This window comes from Micrasema longulum, unplaced genomic scaffold (assembly GCF_059751315.1).
Source record: "Micrasema longulum isolate JH-2025_06_02 unplaced genomic scaffold, ASM5975131v1 h1tg002116l, whole genome shotgun sequence".
Classification (NCBI taxonomy): Eukaryota; Metazoa; Arthropoda; class Insecta; order Trichoptera; family Brachycentridae; genus Micrasema; species Micrasema longulum.
This window is the reverse complement of record NW_028279281.1, coordinates 1-26,226: the sequence shown is the minus strand read 5'-3', so window position 1 is coordinate 26,226 and position 26,226 is coordinate 1. Positions and strand designations below refer to the sequence as shown.

General features: G+C 36.0%; 2 protein-coding genes across 2 annotated transcripts; both read right to left on the bottom strand.

Moving 5' to 3' along the window:
- Window positions 1-1,877: 1,877 nt before the first annotated feature.
- Window positions 1,878-24,863, bottom strand: Cul1 (cullin 1; the record flags this gene model as incomplete). Its single annotated transcript, XM_088239287.1, has 13 exons — window positions 1,878-3,922; window positions 5,981-6,094; window positions 6,591-6,696; window positions 7,622-7,722; window positions 8,756-8,876; window positions 10,038-10,156; window positions 12,999-13,148; window positions 15,377-15,556; window positions 15,767-15,900; window positions 19,171-19,300; window positions 20,254-20,412; window positions 23,411-23,545; window positions 24,684-24,863. Coding segments are annotated over 13 exons (1,710 nt in total), but the record flags the coding sequence as incomplete, so codon positions are not given.
- On the bottom strand, window positions 17,802-18,776 carry LOC148272993 (CIMIP2 protein CG18335-like; the record flags this gene model as incomplete). The annotated part of the gene is made up of 2 exons (XM_088239286.1): window positions 17,802-18,081; window positions 18,359-18,776. Coding segments are annotated over 2 exons (609 nt in total), but the record flags the coding sequence as incomplete, so codon positions are not given.
- Window positions 24,864-26,226: the final 1,363 nt, after the last annotated feature.

The window sequence follows — 26,226 nt, the reverse complement described above, 5'->3', positions numbered from 1 at the left end:
GCAAAAACCTTAGATATGACAAATTGATTGAATAAAAAAATCATTAATTTGATGTTGTTCATGAAAAAAGTATAAATGTCTTATTTTTTGGTCTTAAACACACTTGTTTTTGCGTTTTTATATCAATTTTTAGAAACAGAGTTTCATGTTTTCATGAAAAACTGATAAAATCTATATGATCGGTACATGATCAGTGATCAGTAATTTCCCATCACTATTGACATTATCAATGTTTCTTTTTGGGTGATATCGTGCGTTTGAAATTAAACTCAACATGGTTCCCAGCACTACATACTACAAAAATGAATAGAACTGTGCCTACTGCCGACTGCGGCACGGTACAAATTACCAGTACTTAAACACGTACTTTTTTCTACAAAACACTCGGTTTACCCTGAAGATGGCCCCTGCAATGGTAGCCGAAACGTCGGAACATATCCAACACACACGGCATCACCCAAAAAAGACATATATTGATAACAGTGACCGGGAAAACCTTCGGACCTATTTAACTATTGATATTAGTTTGACAGCTGTCATTTTAATAAAGCCATATGATGCTCCGATTTATCAATTTCCCACAGGGCTGAACCACACATTCCGTCTGTGATTTACTGACCACCGTCGCAAGAAGAAAAGCCTCATACTTTAGTTTCATATTTAGCAGCAAGATACATGCCCTTCTCCAGCTCACTGTGGCAGGTAAGATAAAGATTTGAAGAAGCCACCAAACAGATGGAAGAAAATAACGATCCTGACAGATTGCAAATCTGGAGTCCATGCAATAACTCAACCCTACTGTAATGGACATAAGAACAGATATCCAGAATCTACGATGCAGACACCAGGACGTGTACATCGGCTGGATACGAGGACACTGCGGAATCCTTGGCAACGAAAAGGCTGACGAAAAGGCTCGGGAGGCTACGCTTAAGAAAACAGCTCCCGATTTTCCACTCAGTTTTGCCAAAAGGAAAATAAGAAGCAGGACCCTTCAACTCTGGAACGATCGCTATTCATGCCTATGATTTCAGAAAAATGCAGAATGCTGGCTACGAGCTCACCCAGATGTTTACGGGTTACGGTGGGTTCACGAGCCACCTGCATCGCCTCAAGCTCGCCCCTTTTTCAGCTTTCAAAGACAACAGATGGAGGCGCGATGCAGAAGCCTGGGTGAAGATCTTTGCGACACCCCATCGGTGATAGGTAATAAAGAACTCACACGAGAGGTAGTATCATACATGATCAATATAGTGCGGGCAATTGGTAAAATAAACCAAAGTAGGGAACAAAATGCCGAACACTCTTCTAGTGGAACGGCAGGCCTGTTGACTGTTGTCAACAGGCCGGCTTCTCCTGAAGAGTTTAAGTGGTTTCCTCTCCACATGAGAAGTACCTGATTGGCCCACATTAGAATATCCTTCCTGATTCCAACAGTTTAGCTAAAATAATGTAATATAATATCGGAAAAATCCTCTTTTTGAAATATTAACCTTGTATATTATAAGCAAGGTAAAAAATAATGCAACTCCCATATAAAAAAAAATATTTAAAAAAACTCTTCAGTGAGTGATTTTGGAACATCATGCACCCAAAGCTGACAAATTTAAATACCTCGGGGGTGTCCTGCTTGGAAACATCGACCCACAAACAATGAAATGAGATTTCTGTGACGATAGCCTCAATCTGAAACTTTGGCAAACAATGATTAGGTGTTGAATATTTTAAGTTAAGTTTTGTAATTTTGAAATGACTCTTCGATGACTAAGCCGGAAATCTATCAAGAAACTATTTCATCGATTGATTCGGAGAACTAGTGACGTCATTTAAAGTAGTTTGTTTTTATTAAAATAATTTTTATCTCTTTTTTTCATACATTTTCAAGAAACGCCTTACAATTTAATGCTTCAAGTTTAACCGCGTGTAAGAATAGTTTTTTAATTTCCAATTTCCCATAGCACTGAACTTCCTCGTTCAAATGAGACCAGAAATCAATTAAAATATTTTTAAAAGTACATGAATTTATGCCACGTTTTAAAAAAAAAAACAAAATATTAAAAATTAAAGTTTTTACAAAAAATAAAAATGGTTTAAAAATTACAAAGCATGCAAAAAGAAAAGTTTAAAAACAAACATCATCATTCCCTCTCCGCACCTAACGGTGCATAGGGCACTGCATTGGTACAACAATCGCAGCGTATCTTGATCATTTTTGTTACATGAAGGTAAGATAACCAGTCTTACGCTTCAGGTACCAGTCCAGGGACTATGAAATATTTTACATATTTATTTTACACACTTGTCCAAGGTTCCGTGTCGGCCTCGTGGTGTAACGGTCAGCGCCTATCACACAAGAGGTCTCGGGTTCATTTCCCGACATGGTTGATGTGAAATATTTATTCAAAAGGTGTTTTCACACTAGAATATTTCAGAGTCCCTGAACTTCGCCTGAAGCGTCAGACTGATCATCTTACCTTCGTGTAGCGAAAATGATCAGGATACGCTGCGATTGGTGCACCAACGCAGTGCCCTATGCACCATTAGGTGCGGAAAGAGAATGATGATATCCAAGGTTCAGGTTCTATTTCACACAGAGCTGCATTCTTCATTCGCCCGGACGCAGGAATGATAATAAAAATAACAACAAAAAGACAAATACATTTTTCGTGATTTCTCATTTAAAATCGATAAAAAATTCAAAAACATATCTTGAACAAATTCAGACTAAAACTGTGCAAGTTTAAAAAAATCATTATTTCAGTTTCTCAATCTCTTTGGGAATAAACGACAAAGCTGATGCTCATACAAAAAAAAAAATGGTTAACTGGGATGAGTTAAATTCAAGCAAATAGATTAATTAATTATCATACAAATATTTATGAAATATAAAACTATCTATTGATAAAAAACACAGCGAAACTTTAAAAAATGTCAGCAAACGTACCACGAGACGTGCGCCGGCTCCCAACGCTTATTGTGACACTTCGTAACACTAATAATATTTCGGGTAAAGTTCATAACAAATCGGTCAGAAAATGGCATAAGATCTCGAGCAAGTACAATATTTGTCGTGCTATTTTGTATGCTGTTTTACACGGGGCAGTTTCGCACGCAGGTCTACCGATGAATAAAATGACTCGCCTACAGTCTGCATTGAATGCCGCAGCTATACTTATTTTCGGAATCTCCAAGTTCAGTCACATCACTCCACTACTTCGGGAATTGCCCTGGCTACGTTTTCCACGGAGGGTGGAACACAAACTCCGTTGGCTTATGCACAAGTCACGGCACAACTCTGCTCCGGAATATCTAAGGGAACTCTGCATTCCAGATGAACTGGCTGACAGGCGTCTTGCGCTTAGGTCAGCTACATCTACGTAGAAAGGAAAAGTTATTATACCTCTACGCAAACAGCGCACTGAATTCGTGTGTGAGTGGAGGAATGTACTGCTGATTCTTCGCTCCTCACTTTCTTGTTTTCCCGCTTTTTACACCGAAATGTTCAGGGCCCATTTTTCTTGATACAAATATTCCCCCAATTAACATTTTTCATCACCCAGGTTTTACGTTTAAAAAATTTCAAAATTCATTTGATGTGTCAAAAAAGCCAAAATTATCTGTTATCGGCTGGGTTGAGTCGTCATTCTGCACTCCGCATAGGTAGTCGACTTCCATATTCACGTGTGGCATTTTTAGAGATCAATTGAACTGTTCAAATTTGCGATGCCGACATAGTTCTAAAGTTTCGCAGTGCTGTTACTTGGTATTGGGGGAGCAGGGTAGGATGGGGTTAATGGATAGAGTAAATATAAGTTTATTCCGTGGTCTCTTGTGCCGTTCCTCACGCCAAGTAGCTGTATGTGTCTTTCTGCCCCTCCGTTCTTTCCAAATACTCTTTTTCTATGAGAATATCTATGCATTTCTGAAAAGAAAATAAAACTGTTCAATTTTCCATTCTAAAATACAGTATCTCGAGCGTGTCCCGATGTTTGTGGACGAGGACCGGACTTCACACCCTTGAGAGTTATTAAAATAAGCATATTTATTTATTTATTATATATATACGGCCTAAGCCAATTACAACAGTTACATGAAGAAACATAAATGCGAGAAACTGAACAAAAATAACATAAAACTATTTAGCAAAGACGAACAAGGGCAAAACAATAATTGTATACAACATTATTTTGGTACGTGTATTTAAACATACACAAATCTGGATTTCTCCCAAGGGGGAGTAGGTATATATTTTTATTTATATCCCTACAGAGATGAGGTAGAATTTTTTCAAATTCAGGATTATGGATATTCGAGCGTTTACAGGGCTTATGACCTGTCATTGGCTGGGTTAAGTGGCCACTTTAAGTAGGTACTACAACATTCCTCATTCCGCTTATTAGCGAATATCCACACAGGTAACATTTTTGATTTTTGTATATATGTTACTAAACGAGAAACCATTCACAAGCGAGTTGGAGCGCCATCTATGTATTGATATTGAAGTTAAGTATTTTAATTAGCAGATTACTTTATTTTTATGTAGTTAAGACTCTTCCGAGTTAAATTAAGTACTAGTAATCGCCTGCAGATGACTGCAATTTATTTTTACTTATATTTGACCAGATCTTATTACACAACATTATTTTAGTAATTGTAATATTTGTGTAATAATTGTATACAATGTAATAAAAAAAACGAAAGACCTAAAACTTATGCGCATACTAAGGAGCCGCCTTTGCTTGCGGCCACGCACAACTCAGCGCTGACGGTCAGCCGGGACTAAAACCAACCTATTTCCTTTATCTAGATTGAGATATCATTGAAGGTTTTTTTTTAAAATAAAAAATAAATTTACGATTTACCCAAATGTTTACACTCTGGAGGCCATCTCCAATGAATGGGGAAATATCACTTTTTTTAAACATTTCTAAAGTAATAAGGGGCTATGAAATACTGTGCAGTAAAAAAAACATTTTTTTGCTATTTATTAGTAGAATAAAAAATACTTTCAAATTTATAATTTAGATTTCCCGCAAAAACGGTCAATGCATTGGCCACGCCCCTAACATGTCACGATCCATGTTCATTTTCAACTTTGTTCCAAACCATGCAAATTTTTGTAGAACATCATCATGAATCTTGACGTCACAACTATCAATATCGCGTTTTCGTAGTGACATATTTTTTGTATTTTCTTTTTTAAAGTTATACATGAAAACATGGTTATATATGAAAACAAACCTGGTCCCGTCCCAGATGTACGGGAGCGAAGTATGGACTTGGAAAAACAGGGATGAAAGCAGGCTGAATGCTGTCGAAATGCGATCACTCAGGCGAATGCGTGGTAAAACTATGTACGATAGATGCACAAATGTTGAGATCCGTACATTATGTGAGGCTGAGACGAGCATTATCGACAAAATCAAGAAAGGAGCTCTGCGCTGGTTTGGACACGTGGAACGAATGGACAGCGAGGAGAGAACGGCTAAGAATATTTACAATGCGAATGTTGATGGATGCAGAAATAGAGGAAGGCTGAGAAAGACATGGCATGACCAAATCCAACAAATACTTAAAAATGGACATGTCAAAAGTCGGAATAATCGGCACGCGTGCATGAGAAGATGTATGAATGTAGAGGAAGCGAGATCTGTATGCAAAGATAGAGTGTTGTGGCGTTCTATCCTCTCCGCCTACCCTTACTTTGAATGAAAACATTTCTCCACAATATCCATATTGATTTTGAAAATACAATCAATTATTCAAAATGCATTTCATATATTTTTATCAGTATTTGTAGTATGCGATATTTCCCTATTGTAAAAAAAAGTCACTATTAGAAAATGGGAATCAAGTTGTGGCGGACCAGGGTTTGAAAATCGGAAGAAATCATGAGAATTAAAAATATTTCCTTTTTCTCGGTTGACATATCTATTGGAGTTATTTCTGTCGAGATGTCGGTCTTACGCATGATAATTACCTTAATGACTTGTACCCTGGGCTTGAACCGCGAGGAGAGCTGGTTCAGTACTTCGGCTACTAACTGCTGGTGCTTAAGGACCTTCCTGGTCTTCATAATGCGGACTATTGCAGCCTGACAACAGAGAAATACAAACAAAGTTAGTTGGTGAAAATTCATTGTGTGTCATTTATTGTCGATATCTAGTATTAGGTTTAAAGTCACTGATTGAAAAGGGACGTGAATACACATATATGTATTCACATACGAGCATAATATTCTCCGCTCCCTTGTAAGCAAGTGTCTTCTTTGTGACAGCCAAACCATATATTATATATTTTTTGTATAAGCAGAGGAACACAAAGTTTTTATTTTTATATGTTTATATTTGTAAAAATAAAATAAAGTGTTCAGTAGACTCAAATCAGTGTTTGATTTCTAATTATAAGTTTAAATATGGAGTTCTACAAAATAAATACCAAATCAATCAATCAATACATTCTATTGTCTTCACCTTCGGATTATTCTCTGCATTTGAAATTAGAATGTACTTTCCTCACCTTAAGTTTTGTCTCTGCATACGGGTATAAAACTCCGTTGTGCACATCTATAACTAAAGAAATAGACTGACCTGTATAAGCATCTTCCTGTCTTCCTCGATGTGTTTGTGTGTGGCCTCCTGCTCAACCTTCAGCTCTGTCTTCAGTGGAATGTTTATGTTAACTCTCAGTTTTTTACTGAAACAGATTAACAAATTACATTAAAAATAGTATCGTATTAAATGTATTTTTTCAAGAAACAGAGGTGAAAGAAATAACTTTTAGATAGATATCTTAACCGAGATTAAGGAATTATTGGAAAATTGCTTCATCTCGGTTGATATGTCTAACAAAAAGTTATTTCCTTTTTCTTGGTTGATACATCCATCAATGAGTTTTTTCTTCCATCTCGGTTGATGTCTATCAAAAAAATTACTTACTATAGTCCTTAAAATATAGCTCGATTAGACTGACAGTTGTCAGCAATAGTGACGACATAACTTTGTAGTGACGTCTAAGGAGTGATTTATATTGGCACACGAAAAATCATTCGTATCTGGCATGTTAATTTATTCTTTAAATACAATGCTTGACATATAAATCAGCATAATTATATAAAATCAGCTTTAAAACTAAAAAAAAACTCAAATAAACCTAATTATTAACGACGTTCTTACAAGGTTACATCATTTTGCAAAAACGTTAAGACGAAGATGGGACAAATTGATCAATGTAATTTGATCGAATGAAAAATTATGTTGTTCATGAAAAAAGTATAAATGTCTTATTTTTTGGTGAATAATTGTCTTGAACACACTATAATCGGCTTGTTTTTGCGTTTTTATATCAATTTTTGGAAACAGAGTTTCATGTTTGCATGAAAAAACTGATAAAATCCATTTGATCGGTACATGATCAGTGATCAGTAATTTCCCATCACTATTGGCATTAGTTTGGCAGCTGTTAATTTAATCAAGCTAAATTTTAAGGACTATAGACTACTACGAAGAGGGTTAAATTTGAGTGTTGGTTTACGAATGCTTAGACATACTCCAATCTAGTATTTTTTTTTCAATAATTGATAAAAGAAAGAACTGATAAAAGAATAATGGAATGTACTCACTTTTTGTAACCTACAAATAATTCTATAACAGAGGATTCTGTGAGTTCATTTTCGTCATCTTGACAGACGAGTAATTTGGCCTTCAGTAGGATTTGTAATACCTGAAACCGACAACAAATAATATATGGTATAGCGAATTATTTCAATAAATTGAACCAAATAAATATGACTTATTTAGTCCATTTAACAACGGTAAATAGCAGTTGGGCTAAAAAGTTCGTAGGCTGCCACATAGATGGCGTTACTAAAATTAAATCCATATGATTTTTAGTTAGTACAAACCTTAAAAAGATATCTGTATAAATTTGACAGCTGTTGGACAATGACGAACTTCAGCCCTACGGGAAATTGGATACAAAAAATGTTTTCTTACGCGGGGTAAAAATTAGAGCATTAAATTGTACGGCAAAGTTTCTTGAAAATGTACAGAAAAAATAATAAAAAATATTTTGATAAAAACGCACTACTTTAAATGACGTCACTGGTTCATGCGAATCAACCTATGATCTGAGAGCTATGGAAGATTTCCGGTCTGCTTGTCGCTTCTGGACCAATGGGAAGAACTGAATGAGAATAAGCGGAAGTGAACCTCTGACGTCACACGCGGAGTTATTTCAGAAATACAAAACTTTAAAAAAAATGTAAAAATTAAAAAAAAAAAATTGACTTAGTTTAACAGTCTATTAACAAATAAAAAAATTGAAAAAAACCACTGAACGTCCTCATTGGTTCGTGAGATATAGCATTGTGAGTGAAACTACTTATTTAAATTTATTTTAACAGAGAGGGATTTACAGGGCCTATGACCTGTCATTGGCTGGTTTAAGTGGCCACTTTACACACTGTGTAACATTCACCATTCTGCCCATGTTTGAACATCCAGATTTCCTCAACTCTTCCATCTGTTGACTTTTGTGAAGCAAAAGAGAAGCTTGGTGAAGATTGAGCAAAAGATAAGAGAGCACTCATCCTCCACTCAATAGGCCGGCTCTCTAAAGACCTAAGCTTGGAGGATGAGAATTAACTTACGAGGACCCGTCACAATAGATCTACACAGATCATAGCCGGGGGCTTATTAAGCACTGGCCCCCATCTACAAGGATACAGAACAGATAAAGTCTCCGAAGCGTATACCTGCATTAGGAAGTCGTGTTTGATGCCCGTGTGTTGGTGCAATTGCTGAAGGGTCCAGGATGTGTTGTCGTTAAACCTTAGCAGGACGGCCATTTGGAAGGTGCTCGCTTGCAACGTGTACCTGCAACAGAGTAATCACGTACAGGCGAGGTTCTGCACATTGCACATTCTAGAAAGAAGTTCAGTACTATGCAAAATTATAGATTAGAAATAATTTTTATAATTTCTGAGACACAATAACAATCATCATCATACCGCTGTCCACACCTGATGGTGCATAGCGCACTGCATCAGTTAGTCGATTCCCGGTGAGAACTTGGGAGTTGACCAGCGGAGCTGATGTGCGCGCATTATGTAGCCTAATATGGCTGTTAACATATTACAACAGAGATGAAGAACATTTAAGAGAAGGTGATATAGAAGTCTAGGCATCTACAGGGCTTATGACCTGTCAATGGCTGGTTTAAGTGGCCATTTTACACACTGTGTAACATTCACCATTCTGCCCATATTTGAACATCTATATTCCTTCAATTCTTTCATCTTTTGATGTTTGTGAAGTTAAAGAGCTGAAACCTTTATTTATGCGGGTGAGATTCATCTAATTGAATTATTTCACGTACATACTAGGCAACGCCTGAAAATGATATTTTTTCAATTTCTATACTTCTTCGTGGACCAGGTGGATTTATCAACAATATTTTGAGTTTGTCCAAATATTTGTAGACAAGGACTGGATTCAACTCCCCGGGGAGCTGTTTATATTAACATATTACAGACTTCTAGACTTCTATATTACCTTCTCTTAAATGTTCTTCATCTCTGTTGTAATATGTTAATATAAACAGCTCCCCGGGGAGTTGAATCCAGTCCTTGTCTACAAAAATTTGGACAATTTCAAAATATTGTTAATATGGCTGTGTCTAAAGTACCGAGCGCGAAGTTGAAACCGGCAACAGTTTGGTTACAACAGGCCGCTGACAATTGCGAGACTCTGGACAATCCTCCAGGGCATATACAACTGGTCTAGCCCCCGGTGACTGCCGGCTATTGCCAAAACTCGAGAAACATTTGCGAGTAGATCAGACAAATGTTCTACCAGGAAGCTATAGAAATGTCGGAGCATCGCTAGAAGGAGCGCTTACAAGTCCAGGGTACTAATATTTCACTTTGAAATAGGTCAAGAGTGGAGCATATCAATCAACCCTCGTACACACTTGAAAGTCCGAGAATGTGTATGTGAGAGCGTGGGCGACAAAAGGGATTAGGTATTTGTACGGACCTGTTCTTGAAGCAGTTGGTTACCAACTCCCCCTTGCTCATGTTGTACAGCCAGTTGAGTTTCCTTCCGGAGTGTTGGCCCGAGTAGAACGTCGTGAAGCGATGGACAGATCGCGTCAGCTAGAAATAAAAACACGACTCGTATATGTCCAAAAGGGAGAAAATGTGATTAGAACATCCTAGCACAAATTCAACTTCACAGTGGACATTTACCTCAAATTACGGCACACATTTCTCTCAAAATATAGCACAGTTTTGCCTGAGATTATGAGATGTTTCCTTTAAATTACAGCAAATGTATATTTAAAATTATGGCACATGTTTCCAAGCATAAAATATCTAGGAGTTTGGATTGACTCTAAATTATCTTTTTCAAAAAATGCAGACTATACGAGTAAGAAAATCGCAAAGAAGGTATCCCTGTTAGGAAGGATAAGGAATAAATTAGACATTAAAACCTCTCTGCTGATATTTACAAGTATTATCGTTCCCCACATTGATTATTGCTCCAGTATTTTATATTAAAGTAATGAAGGAGATCTAAAGAGACTCGAAATAATACAAAACAAAGCGATGAGGATAATATTAAGATGTGGGAGACGAACAAATGTTAAGAAAATGATTCAACTTCTAGATATCATGACAATTGATCAAAGAATCAAATTCAATGTTGCCAATGAAATAAACAAAATTATTAAAGGAATAGTTCCGAGATATTTTCAAAATAAACTAAAAAATAATGAGTTCTTTCATAGAAACTATGCAACAAGAGGATCTCAAAATATAAGACTGGAAAAGAAATCAAAAGCAATGTCCCAGAACTGCCTTATGTACAAGGGAATAAAACTATTTGAAGAAATGCCAGAAAGCATAAAAAATGAAATTAATGTAAATATATTTAAAATTAAATGTAAAAAGTATATATGTGAAAAATATTAGGTAGCAAATAGTGTAAATAGTGAATATAATTAATGAAAATGTACATATGAAACAGTTAATATTATAAATTAGGATACTAAGTGTATAATAGTGATAAATAATGTTAGAATAAGTATAGATGTAAATATTGTGTTGTAAATATATATTAGACTATGTAAATACATAGAACTAAATAAATAAATAATAATAAAAAAAATTACAGCCCAGATTTCCCTCAAATTACAGCACATGTTTCTATGAAATATAGGGCATGTTTCCATCAAATTACAGCACGTTTCCCTAAAATTACAGAACATGTTTCTAACAATTTTTTGCACATGTTTCTAAAAAAAATTCGCGCATGTTTCCCTCGCATTACAGTACACATTTCTCTCAAAATATAGCACACATTTTCCTGAGATTATGAGATGTTTCCCTTAAATTACAGCAAATGTTTACATAAAGTTTTAGTACATGTTTCCTTCAAATTACAGCACATGTATATATAAAATTATAGCACATGTTTCCATCAAATTACAGCCCAGATTTCCCTCAAATTACAGCACATGTTTCTATGAAGTATAGGACATGTTTCCATCAAATTACAGCACATATTTCCCTAAAATTACAGAACATGTTTCTCACAAATTTTCGCACATGTTTCCCTCACATTACAGCACACATTTCTCTCATATAGCACACGTTTTGCTGAGATTATGAGATGTTTTCCTTAAATTACAGCAAATGTTTACATAAAATTATAGTACATGTTTCCTTCAAATTACAGCACATGTATATATAAAATTATAGCACATGTTTCCATCAAATTACAGCCCAGATTTCCCTCAAATTACAGCACATGTTTCTATGAAGTATAGGACATGTTTCCATCAAATTACAGCACATATTTCCCTAAAATTACAGAACATGTTTCTCACAAATTTTCGCACATGTTTCCCTCACATTACAGCACACATTTCTCTCATATAGCACACGTTTTGCTGAGATTATGAGATGTTTTCCTTAAATTACAGCAAATGTTTACATAAAATTATAGTACATGTTTCCTTCAAATTACAGCACATGTATATATAAAATTATAGCACATGTTTCCATCAAATTACAGCCCAGATTTCCCTCAAATTACAGCACATGTTTCTATGAAGTATAGGACATGTTTCCATCAAATTACAGCACATATTTCCCTAAAATTACAGAACATGTTTCTCACAAATTTTCGCACATGTTTCCCTCACATTACAGCACACATTTCTCTCATATAGCACACGTTTTGCTGAGATTATGAGATGTTTTCCTTAAATTACAGCAAATGTTTACATAAAATTATAGTACATGTTTCCTTCAAATTACAGCACATGTATATATAAAATTATAGCACATGATTCCATCAAATTACAGACCAGATTTTCCTCAAATTACAGCACATGTTTCTATGAAGTATAGGACATGTTTCCATCAAATTACAGCACATGTTTCCCTAAAATTACAGAACATGTTTCTCACAAATTTTCGCACATGTTTCCCTCACATTACAGCACACATTTCTCTCATATAGCACACGTTTTGCTGAGATTATGAGATGTTTTCCTTAAATTACAGCAAATGTTTACATAAAATTATAGTACATGTTTCCTTCAAATTACAGCACATGTATATATAAAATTATAGCACATGATTCCATCAAATTACAGACCAGATTTTCCTCAAATTACAGCACATGTTTCTATGAAGTATAGGACATGTTTCCATCAAATTACAGCACATGTTTCCCTAAAATTACAGAACATGTTTCTCACAAATTTTCGCACATGTTTCCCTCACATTACAGCACACATTTCTCTCATATAGCACACGTTTTGCTGAGATTATGAGATGTTTTCCTTAAATTACAGCAAATGTTTACATAAAATTATAGTACATGTTTCCTTCAAATTACAGCACATGTATATATAAAATTATAGCACATGATTCCATCAAATTACAGACCAGATTTCCCTCAAATTACAGCACATGTTTCCCTTACCTCTGTGGGCAGCTGGAAGGAGAAGGACTGCTGGAATGGCCAGGATCCCGAGGACAGCACCTGGATACTGAAGTCGATGTCCAGCGGCTCCTTGGACTTTGCCAGGTGCGTGCGGAACTGCTCATTCAAGTCTTTGGACACGCCAATATCCTGCAAAGAAATATTACGTATTATTTATCAATTAAGATTTTGAGACATATGCTCATCACTAGAAGCTCTATCCTCCCCAATACACATTGACCCCGGAACAAACTTCCTCTCCACCAGAGTGGTTCCAGGCTGGAACAACTTGCCAAACATGGTCTTCCAATCCACCCGGGGGCAACCAATTTAAGGCAGAGAGGAGACTCGATCGAGACATACAAGATCCTAAATGATCACTATGACTGCCTCCTGCAAGAGATGTATCAACTCGACCTGAGCATCCATCACTGGAAGCTCTATCGTCCTGTTGCACTTCAGCAGAAGTAATATGGATCACATTAAATCCCGTTTTTTATATACCATGTAAAAACAATTATAAGTCAAATTCATTTATTAGACGTACCTGTAAAAATTATAATGGACTCAGTACTAATGTGGACATTTTTAACTGCACGTTGCATTTATACAGAAAATTTCTTCATAGAGTTGAGTATTTGGGATAGCTTGGGATGGCAGGAAAATAACTGACATAATATTTTTATATAAAATCATTGATTCTAAATTCGATTGTTGCAAACTCCTGGATTCAATAAATATTAATATACCAACACGTAGAACTAGACAAAATAGTCTATATTATTGTCACCCTTCTCAAACCGAGTATCTTTGTCACTCACCAATACCGCGTATGCACAGACTAGGAAACGAGTGTACCTCTCATATCGACATTTTTAACTCGAGTCTCTGTGAATTCAAATCATCTCTGTATAAATATTTGATGATGTTCTATAGTAACGATTAACGAAATATTTGCAAAAGCTACTTATGCTAATGATCTGGTGTTTATTCATTTTATATTTTTAATATCTTTTGTATGCTGACATACATACATGTATATTAGAGTGGGCCGATGATGTATGAAGTTTTTTATTTTTTTAGAGACCAGAGTGAAAGGGGTCTAAAAAGTTGCATTTTGAATCACATTGAACGTAAAAATTATTTTAAAAAATATTTCATACTTCTTTTGGCCCTCAACCGAGGTTTGAAGTTTATCACTGTCTGAACATTTTGTTAATTATCTATATTGATAAAATTATTTTGCGCTAGTAAAGAAATAACTTTATCACATTACAAATTCGAACGCGCTTTAAAACTACCGAAATGCAAAAAGTTTACACTCCGCGGAACTGATTCCGTTGAGCGCCTGGCTAATATTGACAAAAACAATGGCTCATTCAAACAATGCTACCCATTTATCACAAAACAAAGTGCAACTCACGCCCTTAGATGCTTAGTTAATAAGGTTTAATGCACATTATAAAATTAAATTGGACTGATTTTCTTACCTAAATACGAAATGACAGCCGGTTTAGCGTAAACAATCGACTCTTTCAAAAATTTCAAGCTCTGGTTGAGGGCCAAAGGTAATATCGAATATTTTTTTTGAAATTTTTTGCATTCCAAGTAATCCAAAAGGCAACTTTTTAGACTCCTTTCATTTTAAAATTCGGAAAAAAATAGTATCGCCCCACCCTAATGTATATACATATTGATTTCTTGTTATTTTCATTTTCTTTTTTATACCAACGTTTTAAAATTGTTTTTCAGTTTTTTTTTTTTTTCATCAAGCTTACTCATTATATTGTTAAATTTTATATTGGAAAAGGCACTTGAGCCAAATAATAAATAATAGAAGAAGTACAGTCAAATCCCTGTTTTACGTTTTTCAAAGGAGCAACAAAAAAAGGTGTAAAACTGAGGAAAACTTTAAAGTGAGGAAATGAAAAATGTGTGGAAAAAATTAAACTTCATTAAAATATAATTATTGTACAAGACTATACAAAATTTACTGCAGAAAAATTGTAAGAACTGTCATGGTTGGGGATTATTCATATTTACCAATGATATACATAATTAAAAATATTTTGTATTTTTTCAAACAAAACTGCAATGTGTTATTTTTTATTGAATTAAAAGAAATACACGCAAAAATAATTTAATTTAATAACCTTAAAAACAAAACTTCACAAAAGTCAACGGAAGGAAGAGTTGAGGAAATGTGGGGTGTTCAAACATACGCAGAATGGTGAATGTTACAGTGTGTAAAGTGGCCAATTAAACCAGCCAATAACAGGTCATTAGCCCTGTAAATGCCTAGACTCCCATATTCCCTTCTCGAAAATGTTTTCCCCCTCTGTTGCAACAAATTTAAAAATAAAATAAAATAAAAATACCTGGAACATGCGCTGAAGCTTGCTGGTGTACTCGAAGCCGCAAGCCTGCTTCAGCTTGGAGATCATGGAAGCTTCGGCGTCGTCGCTGGCCGACATGTGCTGCACCAGACGCTTGGCCAGCATCTTGGAGTAGAACTTCTGGAATACGTCCTTGTCCTCGATGTACTTGAACACCACCATCTGACGGCGGACATATTACATTAGTAGATTTTTACATCTGTAGGAATTAGCTGGCTGAGGGTTGTGAGCTCCTACCCCAGTTAGAAGTTGACAGAAGAAACGAGGTCGCTATTTAATGCGTTGATAAAAAGTGTAAATGCAAGGTTTGACAAATCTAAATTTGATGGTTCCCAAAAGGGGGTTTTGGTATTATAAATTGTAACACTGTACCACTTGGTTGAGAGTGTCCTCGAGTTCGGCTTCCTCGGGGTTCTTGCTGGACTTCTTCAGCAGCAGGTCGCAGTACTTGGCGAGCAGCTCGGGGGACTTGGATGACGCGCTCGCCGCCCGCGTGACCGTGTTGCCTTCGGGAGGGGGCACACAAGCACTTTTACAGTCACACCACACATTTATTTATTTATTTACATCATTTTAAAAAAAAGGAAGAAACATTTTTATTAACATATAGTCACATAGGAATACATATTTTTTCCTAAAAAACATACAGTTTACCCTTAAGATGGCTGCCTCCGCGGTGTAGTGGTCAAGACGCTTGACTCACACATGGAAGGTTCCGGGTTCGATTCCCGGTGAGAACACAAAAATTAAATGTATTTTTACCCGATTATATAAAAATAAGCCTGGGTGTTCTGTGATGTAATTGGGCCTCCTGGCTTGTGATGGTGCGAAAAAAAAAAAAGATGGCTCCTGCAATGGTAGCCCAGCCCAAATTTCAGGACAAATCCAACTTACACGGGATCACCCAAAAACGATATACAGTAAAACCTCTTATTTTTATAAAATCGCTATTGCACATTGTCACTAAGGGCCGGTTTTATAAACATCCGTTCGTTAACTTGATACCATGTTTAACTAATATTTGGTATACCGGCCGATTATTGCGTTGTATAAACATTCGTAGCGTTACGAGCCGTTAAATCTATGGTTAAATGGTTACTGGCCGATTTTGGCCGGTTAAATGCATTACGGTCCGTTACCTTCAGCGCCGCTGCCGTATTTGACATGACAGTTGTTTTATCGCATTGTTATTTAATCAAATCTCCGCCCAATTAACATGCAGATAGTCATTATTTTAGGATTTAGTTGAATTACCAGTTTCATATGTTTTTTACTCTGCGTGGTGGTATAAAATCAACTTTAGTCTGATGGATAAATATATTCAGCAGTAATTTAAAAAAATTTTTAAACATGGTTTATTGATATAAATGTATACTAAAATGACGGATAATAGTATAAACTATCCATCGTACCTGCTCGCTTTTAATAATTTTAATTCATAGTACTCTCAATTCATAGTTCTTTTTTGCGTAAAAACTTTGTTAAAAATTGTTGACTATTTGCATTTGATGTATTTTTTCATTCAATGCGAATGCGCACCGTTCGCATTTGACAGAAAGAGCTTAGATAAAAAGTTTTTCCATAGACAATTGACAGAAAAATTTCAATTTCTATGAAAATGCTTACCGGCGACCGTCCATTAACAAAAATGGTTTATAGAACACAAAACCGTCGGTTATCGTAACGAACGGCCAACGGCCAATGGACCAGGTAATTTATCAACAATAAGTATAGAAATTGAAAAAATAACATTTTCAGGCGTTGCCTAATATGTAGGTGAAATAATTCAATTAGATGAATCTCACCCGCATAAATAAAGATTTCAGCTCTTTAACTTCACAAACATCAACAGATGAAAGAATTGAAGGAATATAGATGTTCAAATATAGGCAGAATGGTGAATGTTACACAGTGTGTAAAGTGGCCACTTAAACCAGCCATTGACATCATCATAAGCCCTGTAGATGCCTAGACTTCTATATTACCTTCTCTTAAATGTTCTTCATCTCTTTTGCAGTATGTTAATATAAACAGCTCCCCGGGGAGTTGAATCCAGTCCTTGTCTACAAAAATTTGGACAAACTCAAAATATTGTTAATAATAGATTTCATTTTCCTTTCTTTCTTTCACTTTTCCTGCTGACTACACGTTTCTTCCGCCTGGTCCAAAACTTTTTGACCACTTTGTCGATGACTGGTAATGTTTATTAAGTTTTTTGGATGACAACAGTGCGTACAGTAAAAACTTACAAATTGGCATATTTAACTCAAATTCATAAACAATATGACTAAGCACGTGTCTTCCCTCCAGACTTCATATGCGGTTTGATTCCGTTCTTGTGGGATATTGTCAGTGTAATGAAATAATTTATGATTATAAAAATTAAATACATTACCAAATAATTAAATTTGCGCATTCATCACGTGAGAGAAGGTGTGAAGTAAAAATTGGATGAAAGTCTCCTTTTCGTACTATTTACACTGTTAATTTTTCTTCCTATGTTAAGAAATTGCCCCTAAACCAGCGCTTAGCATCCTTTGCGTCACTTCCAAATGTTCTTCCTTGCCCGTACTTGACTCCGGGAATGTGACCCATGCAGTTAGGAAGAAGGCCGATATGCCTGTGGTATATTTCTTTAGGATCGAGGACGAGGGGAGGATCGGGTCTAATGGGATTAATTGGTGCCGCTCAGCGCGATCATCTGCGATCTCAGCAATTTTGGATGTCCTTTCGATACTCTTTCCTGTTTGACGGAAACTAAACTATTACGACACCCACTAACCTCATCTTTTTCCCTATGCACAGAATCTGATTTATAATGCGGGGAAAGACATTGTCGAGACGGTGTCGGAAAGGGCTCATCTACTGGCATATCCTTTAGGATACCGACACATTCTGGTCTAACTTTATGCAATGGCAATGTAAACTGGGCCTTGGCAACAAAGTTATTTTAAAAAATTCTACGATCAATATTTCCTTTGACGGCCATTTTGAGTTGGTGCCGTGCTAATCTCTGTTTCAAATTTTCCCTTTCGTATTCCGCCATGGCCTCAGTAGCAGAAACTGTAAACCTTTGTCCGTATTCACCACTGTACCGCGGAACAAACCCTTCATAGCCAGGGATCATTGGATGCTTGTAAATTGGATAATCTATGCGGTGTCTTGCATTCACTATGTCCATGTCATCTTCAGGGGGTCTGTGAGTTTGGAAATCATCTTTTGTCCTGTCCGAGAGAATCAGCTTCTCTGCGTGGACCGCGGAGGGGTCTAACAAGATCTTGTGGGTCATGGATCCGTAGGTGTCGCCTATTCTGAACCTCACTTGGGGACAGTGGCCCGTGTACCCAGGCATCAAATGAGGTTGCGGGGTGGGGTGGGGTGGTTACATAGCTATCATAAACATAATCCGATCCCAACGCCCGGCGGTATTTATCCTTTACGTTAGCCGACCGTTTGGATTTTATCACTTAGGTTTTTATTTCGAGAATGATGTTTTTAACAATGGAAGATATTTTTGTGTAATTTTTGATAATATTTTTGTTCGGTATGTCCGAGAAGTAGCTCGTTATAACAGTGAATAATTGTATGGAGAAAACCGTGAACTAAAATGACAACTAATGTTTCCTCGTCACATCCGAGATCTCGCTATTTCTGTGATCGTTATAACCCGAGTTCGACTGTATTTACAAAACGTGTAGAACCCTACGAGGCGTTTAAATGAATGAATAGATGGTACTCAAAAAGACAAGATTAAGGGCGGAATTACAGATACTTACTGTTGATAAACTTGCCGCACGCCTTGTCCAGGGAGGCCACGAACCCCGAGTCGTTGTTGAAGGCGATGAGAACCAGGGCGTTGTATTTCTTATGGACTTCTAGTATCGTGGACACGTATACTTTGGGATCCTGAAATTATAATGAAAAATACACTGAGAGGAAGATATTTGGTGCTGTTGTAGGGTTCATGGTGCACGATCGAATCATTTCACCTGAAATATAGAGCGACGAACGATAAAGGAAGTCAACAATGTTTGATTATGTCCAAATGCAAACTGGCTGGATTTCCTCTCAAGGAGTTATTCATGTTTAAATTTATTTCAACAGAGAGGGAAAACATTTTTGAGAAGGGATTATGGAAGTCTAGGCATTTACAGGGCTTATGACCTGTAATTGGCTGGTTTAAGTGGCCACTTTACACACTGTGTAACATTCACTAGGAAATTCCTGTGTTTAGGAAGGACCTTTTTTTTGTGTGTTTTTTTTTATTATTTCATTAAATGATGCTTAATAAATTCAAAGAGTAATAATAACATTAGAAAAAATCAATATAAATATAAATTAGAAAACATGCAAGTAATAATAATAAAAATTTAATCATAAAAATAAATTAGAAAATATAGCATTAATAGTAAAGAAATGAGACATAATTATTATAAAATAGAAAACATACCGACAATAATAAAAATTGAAGCATAAATATAAATTTGAAAATACATCGTTAATAATTAAAAATTGAAGAACAAAAATAAATTACAGAATATACCATTTATAATTAGAAAATTAAAGACACGTGTAAATACGAGTATTAATAAGAAAAATAAATATGTTTATGTTAATTTTAAATAAATTAATCGAATTTAAATAATCTGTAGCTAACTTCGTGGTCAATATTCGTAAAAAGGTATTTCTCCATATAGGCGACTCTATTAGGTTATTACTCTAAGGATTTAAAACATTATATTCTGCAAGACACGAGAGCAACGGCCTGCGGTAAATTAACATCGTTCCTACCATGGATGCCTCTTCGGCAAAGCCGGTCAGCGAATGAAAGAAAATTATGAAAGCGTGAAATTTCTTACACTGTTGGCGCTCTCTCCGCATTTGTCGATGGCCTGCAGGCCCTGGGCGGCGATGTGGGCCTCCAGCAGGTGGCGCAGCTCGCACAGCCCGTCGGGGATGCGCGCGACCAGGTTGTACATGCGCCCCAAGTCCTGGTTCTTGTCCATGTCCAGAAGATTCTGGAAGGGAAAAAAATTATGTATTGACCTTCTTGCACATGTGGGGCGCGTAGCCCGTTGATCGATGACACACACGTGATAAATAAATTCATTAGAAATATAGTGCAACGACCATTAAAGCAAGTCAGCGTTTTCTATTTATTTATTTAGTTTAGGAGCTGTTTATATTAACATATTACAACAGAGATGAAGAACATTTAAGAGAAGGTAATATGGAAGTCTAGGCATCGATAGGGCTTATGACCTGTCAATGGCTGTTTTTTTTTAATAGAAAATAAATATTTGCGTTCTTATGATTTACCCAAATATTTAATTTTGAGGGCCATTTTCAACGAGTTGTAAATAACTCACTATTAGAAAATGGGATCGAGTTGGGGTAGCGTGGGATTCGAACCGCGGACCTTCGGTCCGTGAGTCCGAGACACTAGCCACAGGACCACAACCCGTTTAAGTGGCCACTTTACACACTGTGTAACATTCACCATTCTGCCAATATTTGAACATCTATATTCCTTCAATTCTTTCATCTGTTGATGTTTGTGAAGTTAAAGAGCTGAAACCTTTATTTATGCGGGTGAGATTCATCTAATTGAATTATTTCACCTACATACTGGGCAACGCCTGAAAATATTTTTTTTTCAATTTCTATATTTCTTCGTGGACCAGGTAATTTATCAACAATATTTTGAGTTTGTCCAAATTTTTGTAGACAAGGACTGGATTCAACTCCCCGGGGAGCTGTTTATATTAACATATTACAACAGAGATGAAGAACATTTAAGAGAAGGTAATATGGAAGTCTAGGCATCTACAGGGCTTATGACCTGTCTTGTAAACTTAAACCAGCCATTGACATATTTTATTTACATGTACATTTCCATATTACCTTCTCTTAAATGTTCTTCATCTCTGTTGTAATGTATTTGTTTGTGTATGTTTTATATGTGCGTTCATGTGTGTGCGTGGATGGCTCGGAGTGTACATTTGGTATTTTCATTTATTTTAATTTATTACCTCCATGGAAAACGCAAATGTCAACAATTATTCTTTTCTCAACTGAAATTCTTATTTATTTTTTATTTTTTTGTCACATTTAATGTTTATATCTTTTGCATAATTTATGAAAACTTAATTAGTCTTTTTATGTTAATTTTTTTTTATTTTTAATACTTATTATGTATGACTGTATGTTTTCTGAATAAAATAAAATAAAAATAAATACAATTCATAGGGCATTCATATTACAATATAAGAATATTAACATATTACAACAGACATGAAGAACATTTAAGAGAAGGTAATAAAGATGTCCAGGCATCTACAGGGCTTATGACCTGTCATTGGCTGGTTTAAGTAGCCACTTTACACACTGTGTAACATTCACCATTCTGCCCATATTTGAACATCTATATTCCTTCAATTCTTTTGTCTGTTGATGCATGTGAAATTAAAAAGCTGAAACCTTTATTTTAATTTATTTATTTATATTAAGAACAGTTAAATGGTTAATATGTCAAGTTTATTTATGAATAGTAGCTTAGGTGTAAAAAAAATATTTTTTCATATATTTTCTTGTATTCAAAAAATAAATTTATATATTATTATTTGTAAAAACATGTTTATTCTGATCTTTCCGGTTGTTAATTTTTATATGTTATTCATTGTTTTTATAAACGTAAATAATATTATTAAGTCAGTATAAATATAATCTTCACCAACAAGCTACAAAAAGTGGCTTGGTGGGATTTTAAATTTAGTAAAAATATAACAAGTGAATTTTTTTTTTTAAATTGTAAAAATTTATAATTATGCTATTAAATAAAAAAAAGAAGCTAAACTGGCAGTGCACAACAGAGTTTTAGTCCCGACACTTATGTATGGAAGTGAAACATGGAACTGGCAGAGAAAGGATGAAAGCCGAGTAAATGCAGTTGAAATGCGATATCTTAGACGAATGTGTGGGAAATCAATGTATGACAGGGTTACGAATTATGAAATCAGGCGAGAGTGTAAATCTGAGTCAAGTATAATTGAGAAGATTAAGAAAGGGTCTCTGAGATGGTTTGGTCACGTAGAACGAATGGACGATGAAAGAATGATAAAACATATTGCGAAAATGGACGGTAACGTGAGACGAGGACGACCGAGGAAGGCGTAGCATGATCAGATACACCAACATCTTAAGTCTGGTCATGTCAAAAGCAGACAGAACCGAAGGGCATGTATGACAAGATGTATGAATGTGGAAGAAGCTAGAAATGTATGCCAGGACAGACGTGTGTGGCGGTCTAATTTCTCTGCCTACCCCTATGGGGAAATGGCGTGATGGTAGTAGAAGTAGAATAGTTAAAAACATTAAAAAATAAAAGAAGCATTGACAAGCATAAGGGACATGGAGACAAGATCTGGACTATTTATTTAGTGCTCGTTTAAATCGTTGTAAACTTAAACCAAAAAAGTCCAGATGATCTTGTCTCGAGTTAACAATACGACAAAGACATTGGAGAATTAAGGCTGTAGTTTGTTCTATGCTGATCGATGAACAGCACTTCATTATTTCTCAACCTAGGAGTCGGAATTTAGATTTTTACCAGTCCCAGTAATAATAGCACAAGGATTATATCATTTAGTATGCCGAACATATATATGGAGTCAATTTTTATTTTATTTATTTATATATACGCCCAATGGGCATTTTTATGGACAGAAATACAAACTTTTTTTAAATGCAAAAAAAAAATAGCATCTTCCCAATATTTTAGTAAAGCATTCTCGTCGAATGCAACCATGGTAAATCGATGAATAAAACATTTAGGCTCCCAACTTTTTTTTACATATTAGATTGAAGATTTTAAGGTCTACAAACATGCGCAGCGCAAAGCGCATTATTATGCAAAAACGCACGTAAATCGGTTAAGCTGTTTAGGAGGAGATTGGTTTTTTCTGTACTAGCACTCGCCTCCGCTCCTCCAAGAGCCGATATAGGAAAAATATGTACCTGAAACTCTGCGTGGAAGATCTCTAGATGTTTCTCTATGAGGACCCTCTCGCAGGTCTTTGCGAGTCGCTCCAATGTAGTCGCGTGTAGATACACTTGCACCCGCCTCTGCTCCTCCAGGAGTCGCTGTTCAGCCTATAGAAAATACAAAAACATATCAGCTATTAACATCGGGACTTGGAAAATTGGCATCAACGATACAGCTTTTCCTCGCGCTGCCATGATCGCCCATGGTTGCCACAAAAACCTTAAAACGCTATAATTTTTTTAATGTAAATATTAGCATTCTTGTTATTGTTAATAATAATACACTAGCAGCTATGAAGCTGATGCGTGTATATCAAGTGTACAAGTACATGGTTATTAAACATTATACATTGCTGTGTGCATCTAGTTAACATTCACTGAACTAGCACTGGGCCATTCCATTCCTCCACGACTCGGTTTGTCTCCAAGCAGAGGTGCGAGGCTGTGAAAGTGAAGTGATGTTTCGGAAAAAACTTAAAACCCACTTGTTCTCTAAATCATTTGAATAAATCCGTAGCACGTGACAACAAAATAAATTGTTTTAATTAAATTACAAATTTAAAAGCTTCAATTAAATTCATTTAACAATAGAATCACTATGTAAAGCGCCCTTGAGGTATTTTATTACGAAAATGGCGCTTTATAAGTTATCCATAATAATAATAATAATATTAAGTGGCCACTTAAACCAGTCAATGACAGGTCATAAGCCCTGTAGATGCCTAGACTTCTATATTACCGTCTCTTAAATTTTCTCTTAAATCATCTCTGTTGTAATATGTTAATGTAAACAGCTACCCAGGGAGTTGAATCCAGTCCTTGTCTACAAAATTTTGGACAAACTCAAAATACTGTCTTTATTACTTTAATAATGTATAAAAAAAAGGGATTATTTCATTTCACCCTATTTCAATGAGTTGTAAATAACTCGCTATTAGAAAATGGAAATCATGTTGGGGTAGAGCGGGGTTCGAACCTTGGACCTCTGATCTGCGAGTCCACAACACTACCCGCGGGGCCGTAACCCGATTAAATTAGTTTGATAAACAATATAACAAACGTATTTTCCCTCTCTATTACAAAAAAAATATTTTCCGTATAAATAATATAAATCCAGCCTGCCTACAAACATTTGGACATTCTACTAACCGTGTTTGAAATTTGACATAAAATATTTAGGAAGCACCTTTTTTATTTTAACGCACGGCGTTTTTAAAAAGACTAAAATTCCCCAATTCTAAATTACCTTCTTCATATACTCGGTGACGGGGTTCTGACGCAGGAACTCGGTACTCTCGCGCGTGTAGAAGCGCTCCGTGTCCTCGAGGAACACGGCCTCGAAGGAGTCTTTGTACACGGCCAGGTTCTGACCGCGGACGCTAGGATCCTCCTCGTTCAGGCCCAGTTCCACGTAGCAGTTGATTACCTGTACCAAAACAAACGTGTTATATTTAAAAAAAAAAACAGAACTAACAAACTATTATGCTTTTAAATATAGAACTCCACACCACTTGAAGACGTCTTTCAATTTTTTATTTTGTCATCATTTCATATCCGCTCCCTAGTTGGAGCATATGGAGTATTCCTCTGTTATCTGGTCTCCATATTATGATGTTCACATCAAAAATATTGAATCAGTTCAACATCGATTTTTAAGAAAGATAGGCTGGAGGTTGGGGTTATCCAGAGACCAATATACGCATAATGAGTTAGAAACTACCTTAAATATATCTTCTCTTCAAGACCTTCGAAATAAATCCGACCTTCTAGTCCTATTTAAAATTCTCAACTCACTCTTTGATGCGCCTGAACTACTGAGCTTAGTAAAATTAAATATCCCAACTAGAAACCTCAGACAAAACTTACTCTTTCATACCGATAACCATAGAACTAACTATGGTTTTCATTCCCCTATGCCCAGAATTCTCAGGTCTGCCAACAAACATACCAGTCTTGATTTCTTTGATAACAAGTTGTCTTCTTTCAAACGATCACAGAATCAAATTCAATTATAAACACCTCTCTCCCGCTTCCACTCCCACCGAGTCTACTATATACCATTGTGTCTTTCTACTTTCCTTTATAATGATTTTCTATGTATAAATATGTCCTTAAAAATGCCTATTGGGCGTATATATAAATAAATAAATATGGTGTCATCAAAGATCCTTCAGACATCTCTGTCGGCTGCCAGCTCCTGCACATCCTCCCAAGTCCGGTTCACGTCCCGTAGTTCTGACATGAACTGCCGACGAACAGTCAGCAGTGGACAGGCAGGACAGGCCTTCCACACAGTAGCCAGGCTCTTAATAGACCTGGGCTCGGAGGGCGAGAACAATTCGCAATAGATCTTCACAGTGACGTCAGGACTATGAATGAGAACTGTTGTAATTGGCTTAGGCCGTATATGTAATAAATAAATAAATAATAATGTAAACTTCCTATTGCAATTGGGACCAAATTTCTTCTCCTGCAAATTAAATAATAATAAATAATGGCAGTATTGACAGAATCAAGAAAGGGGTGCTGCGTTGGTTTGGACATGTAAAGCGAACGGACAGCGAAAGAACGGCTAAAAGGATCTACGATGCAAATGTTGATGGATGCAGAAAACGAGGAAGACCGAGAAAGACATGGCACGATCAAGTCCATCAAATACTTGAAGATGGACATGTCAAAAGTAGGTATAATCGGCCTGCGTGCATGAGAAGATGTATTAATGTAGAGGAAGCGAGGTCTGTACGCCAAGATAGTGTTATGGCGTTCTAACCTCTCTGCCTACCCCTACA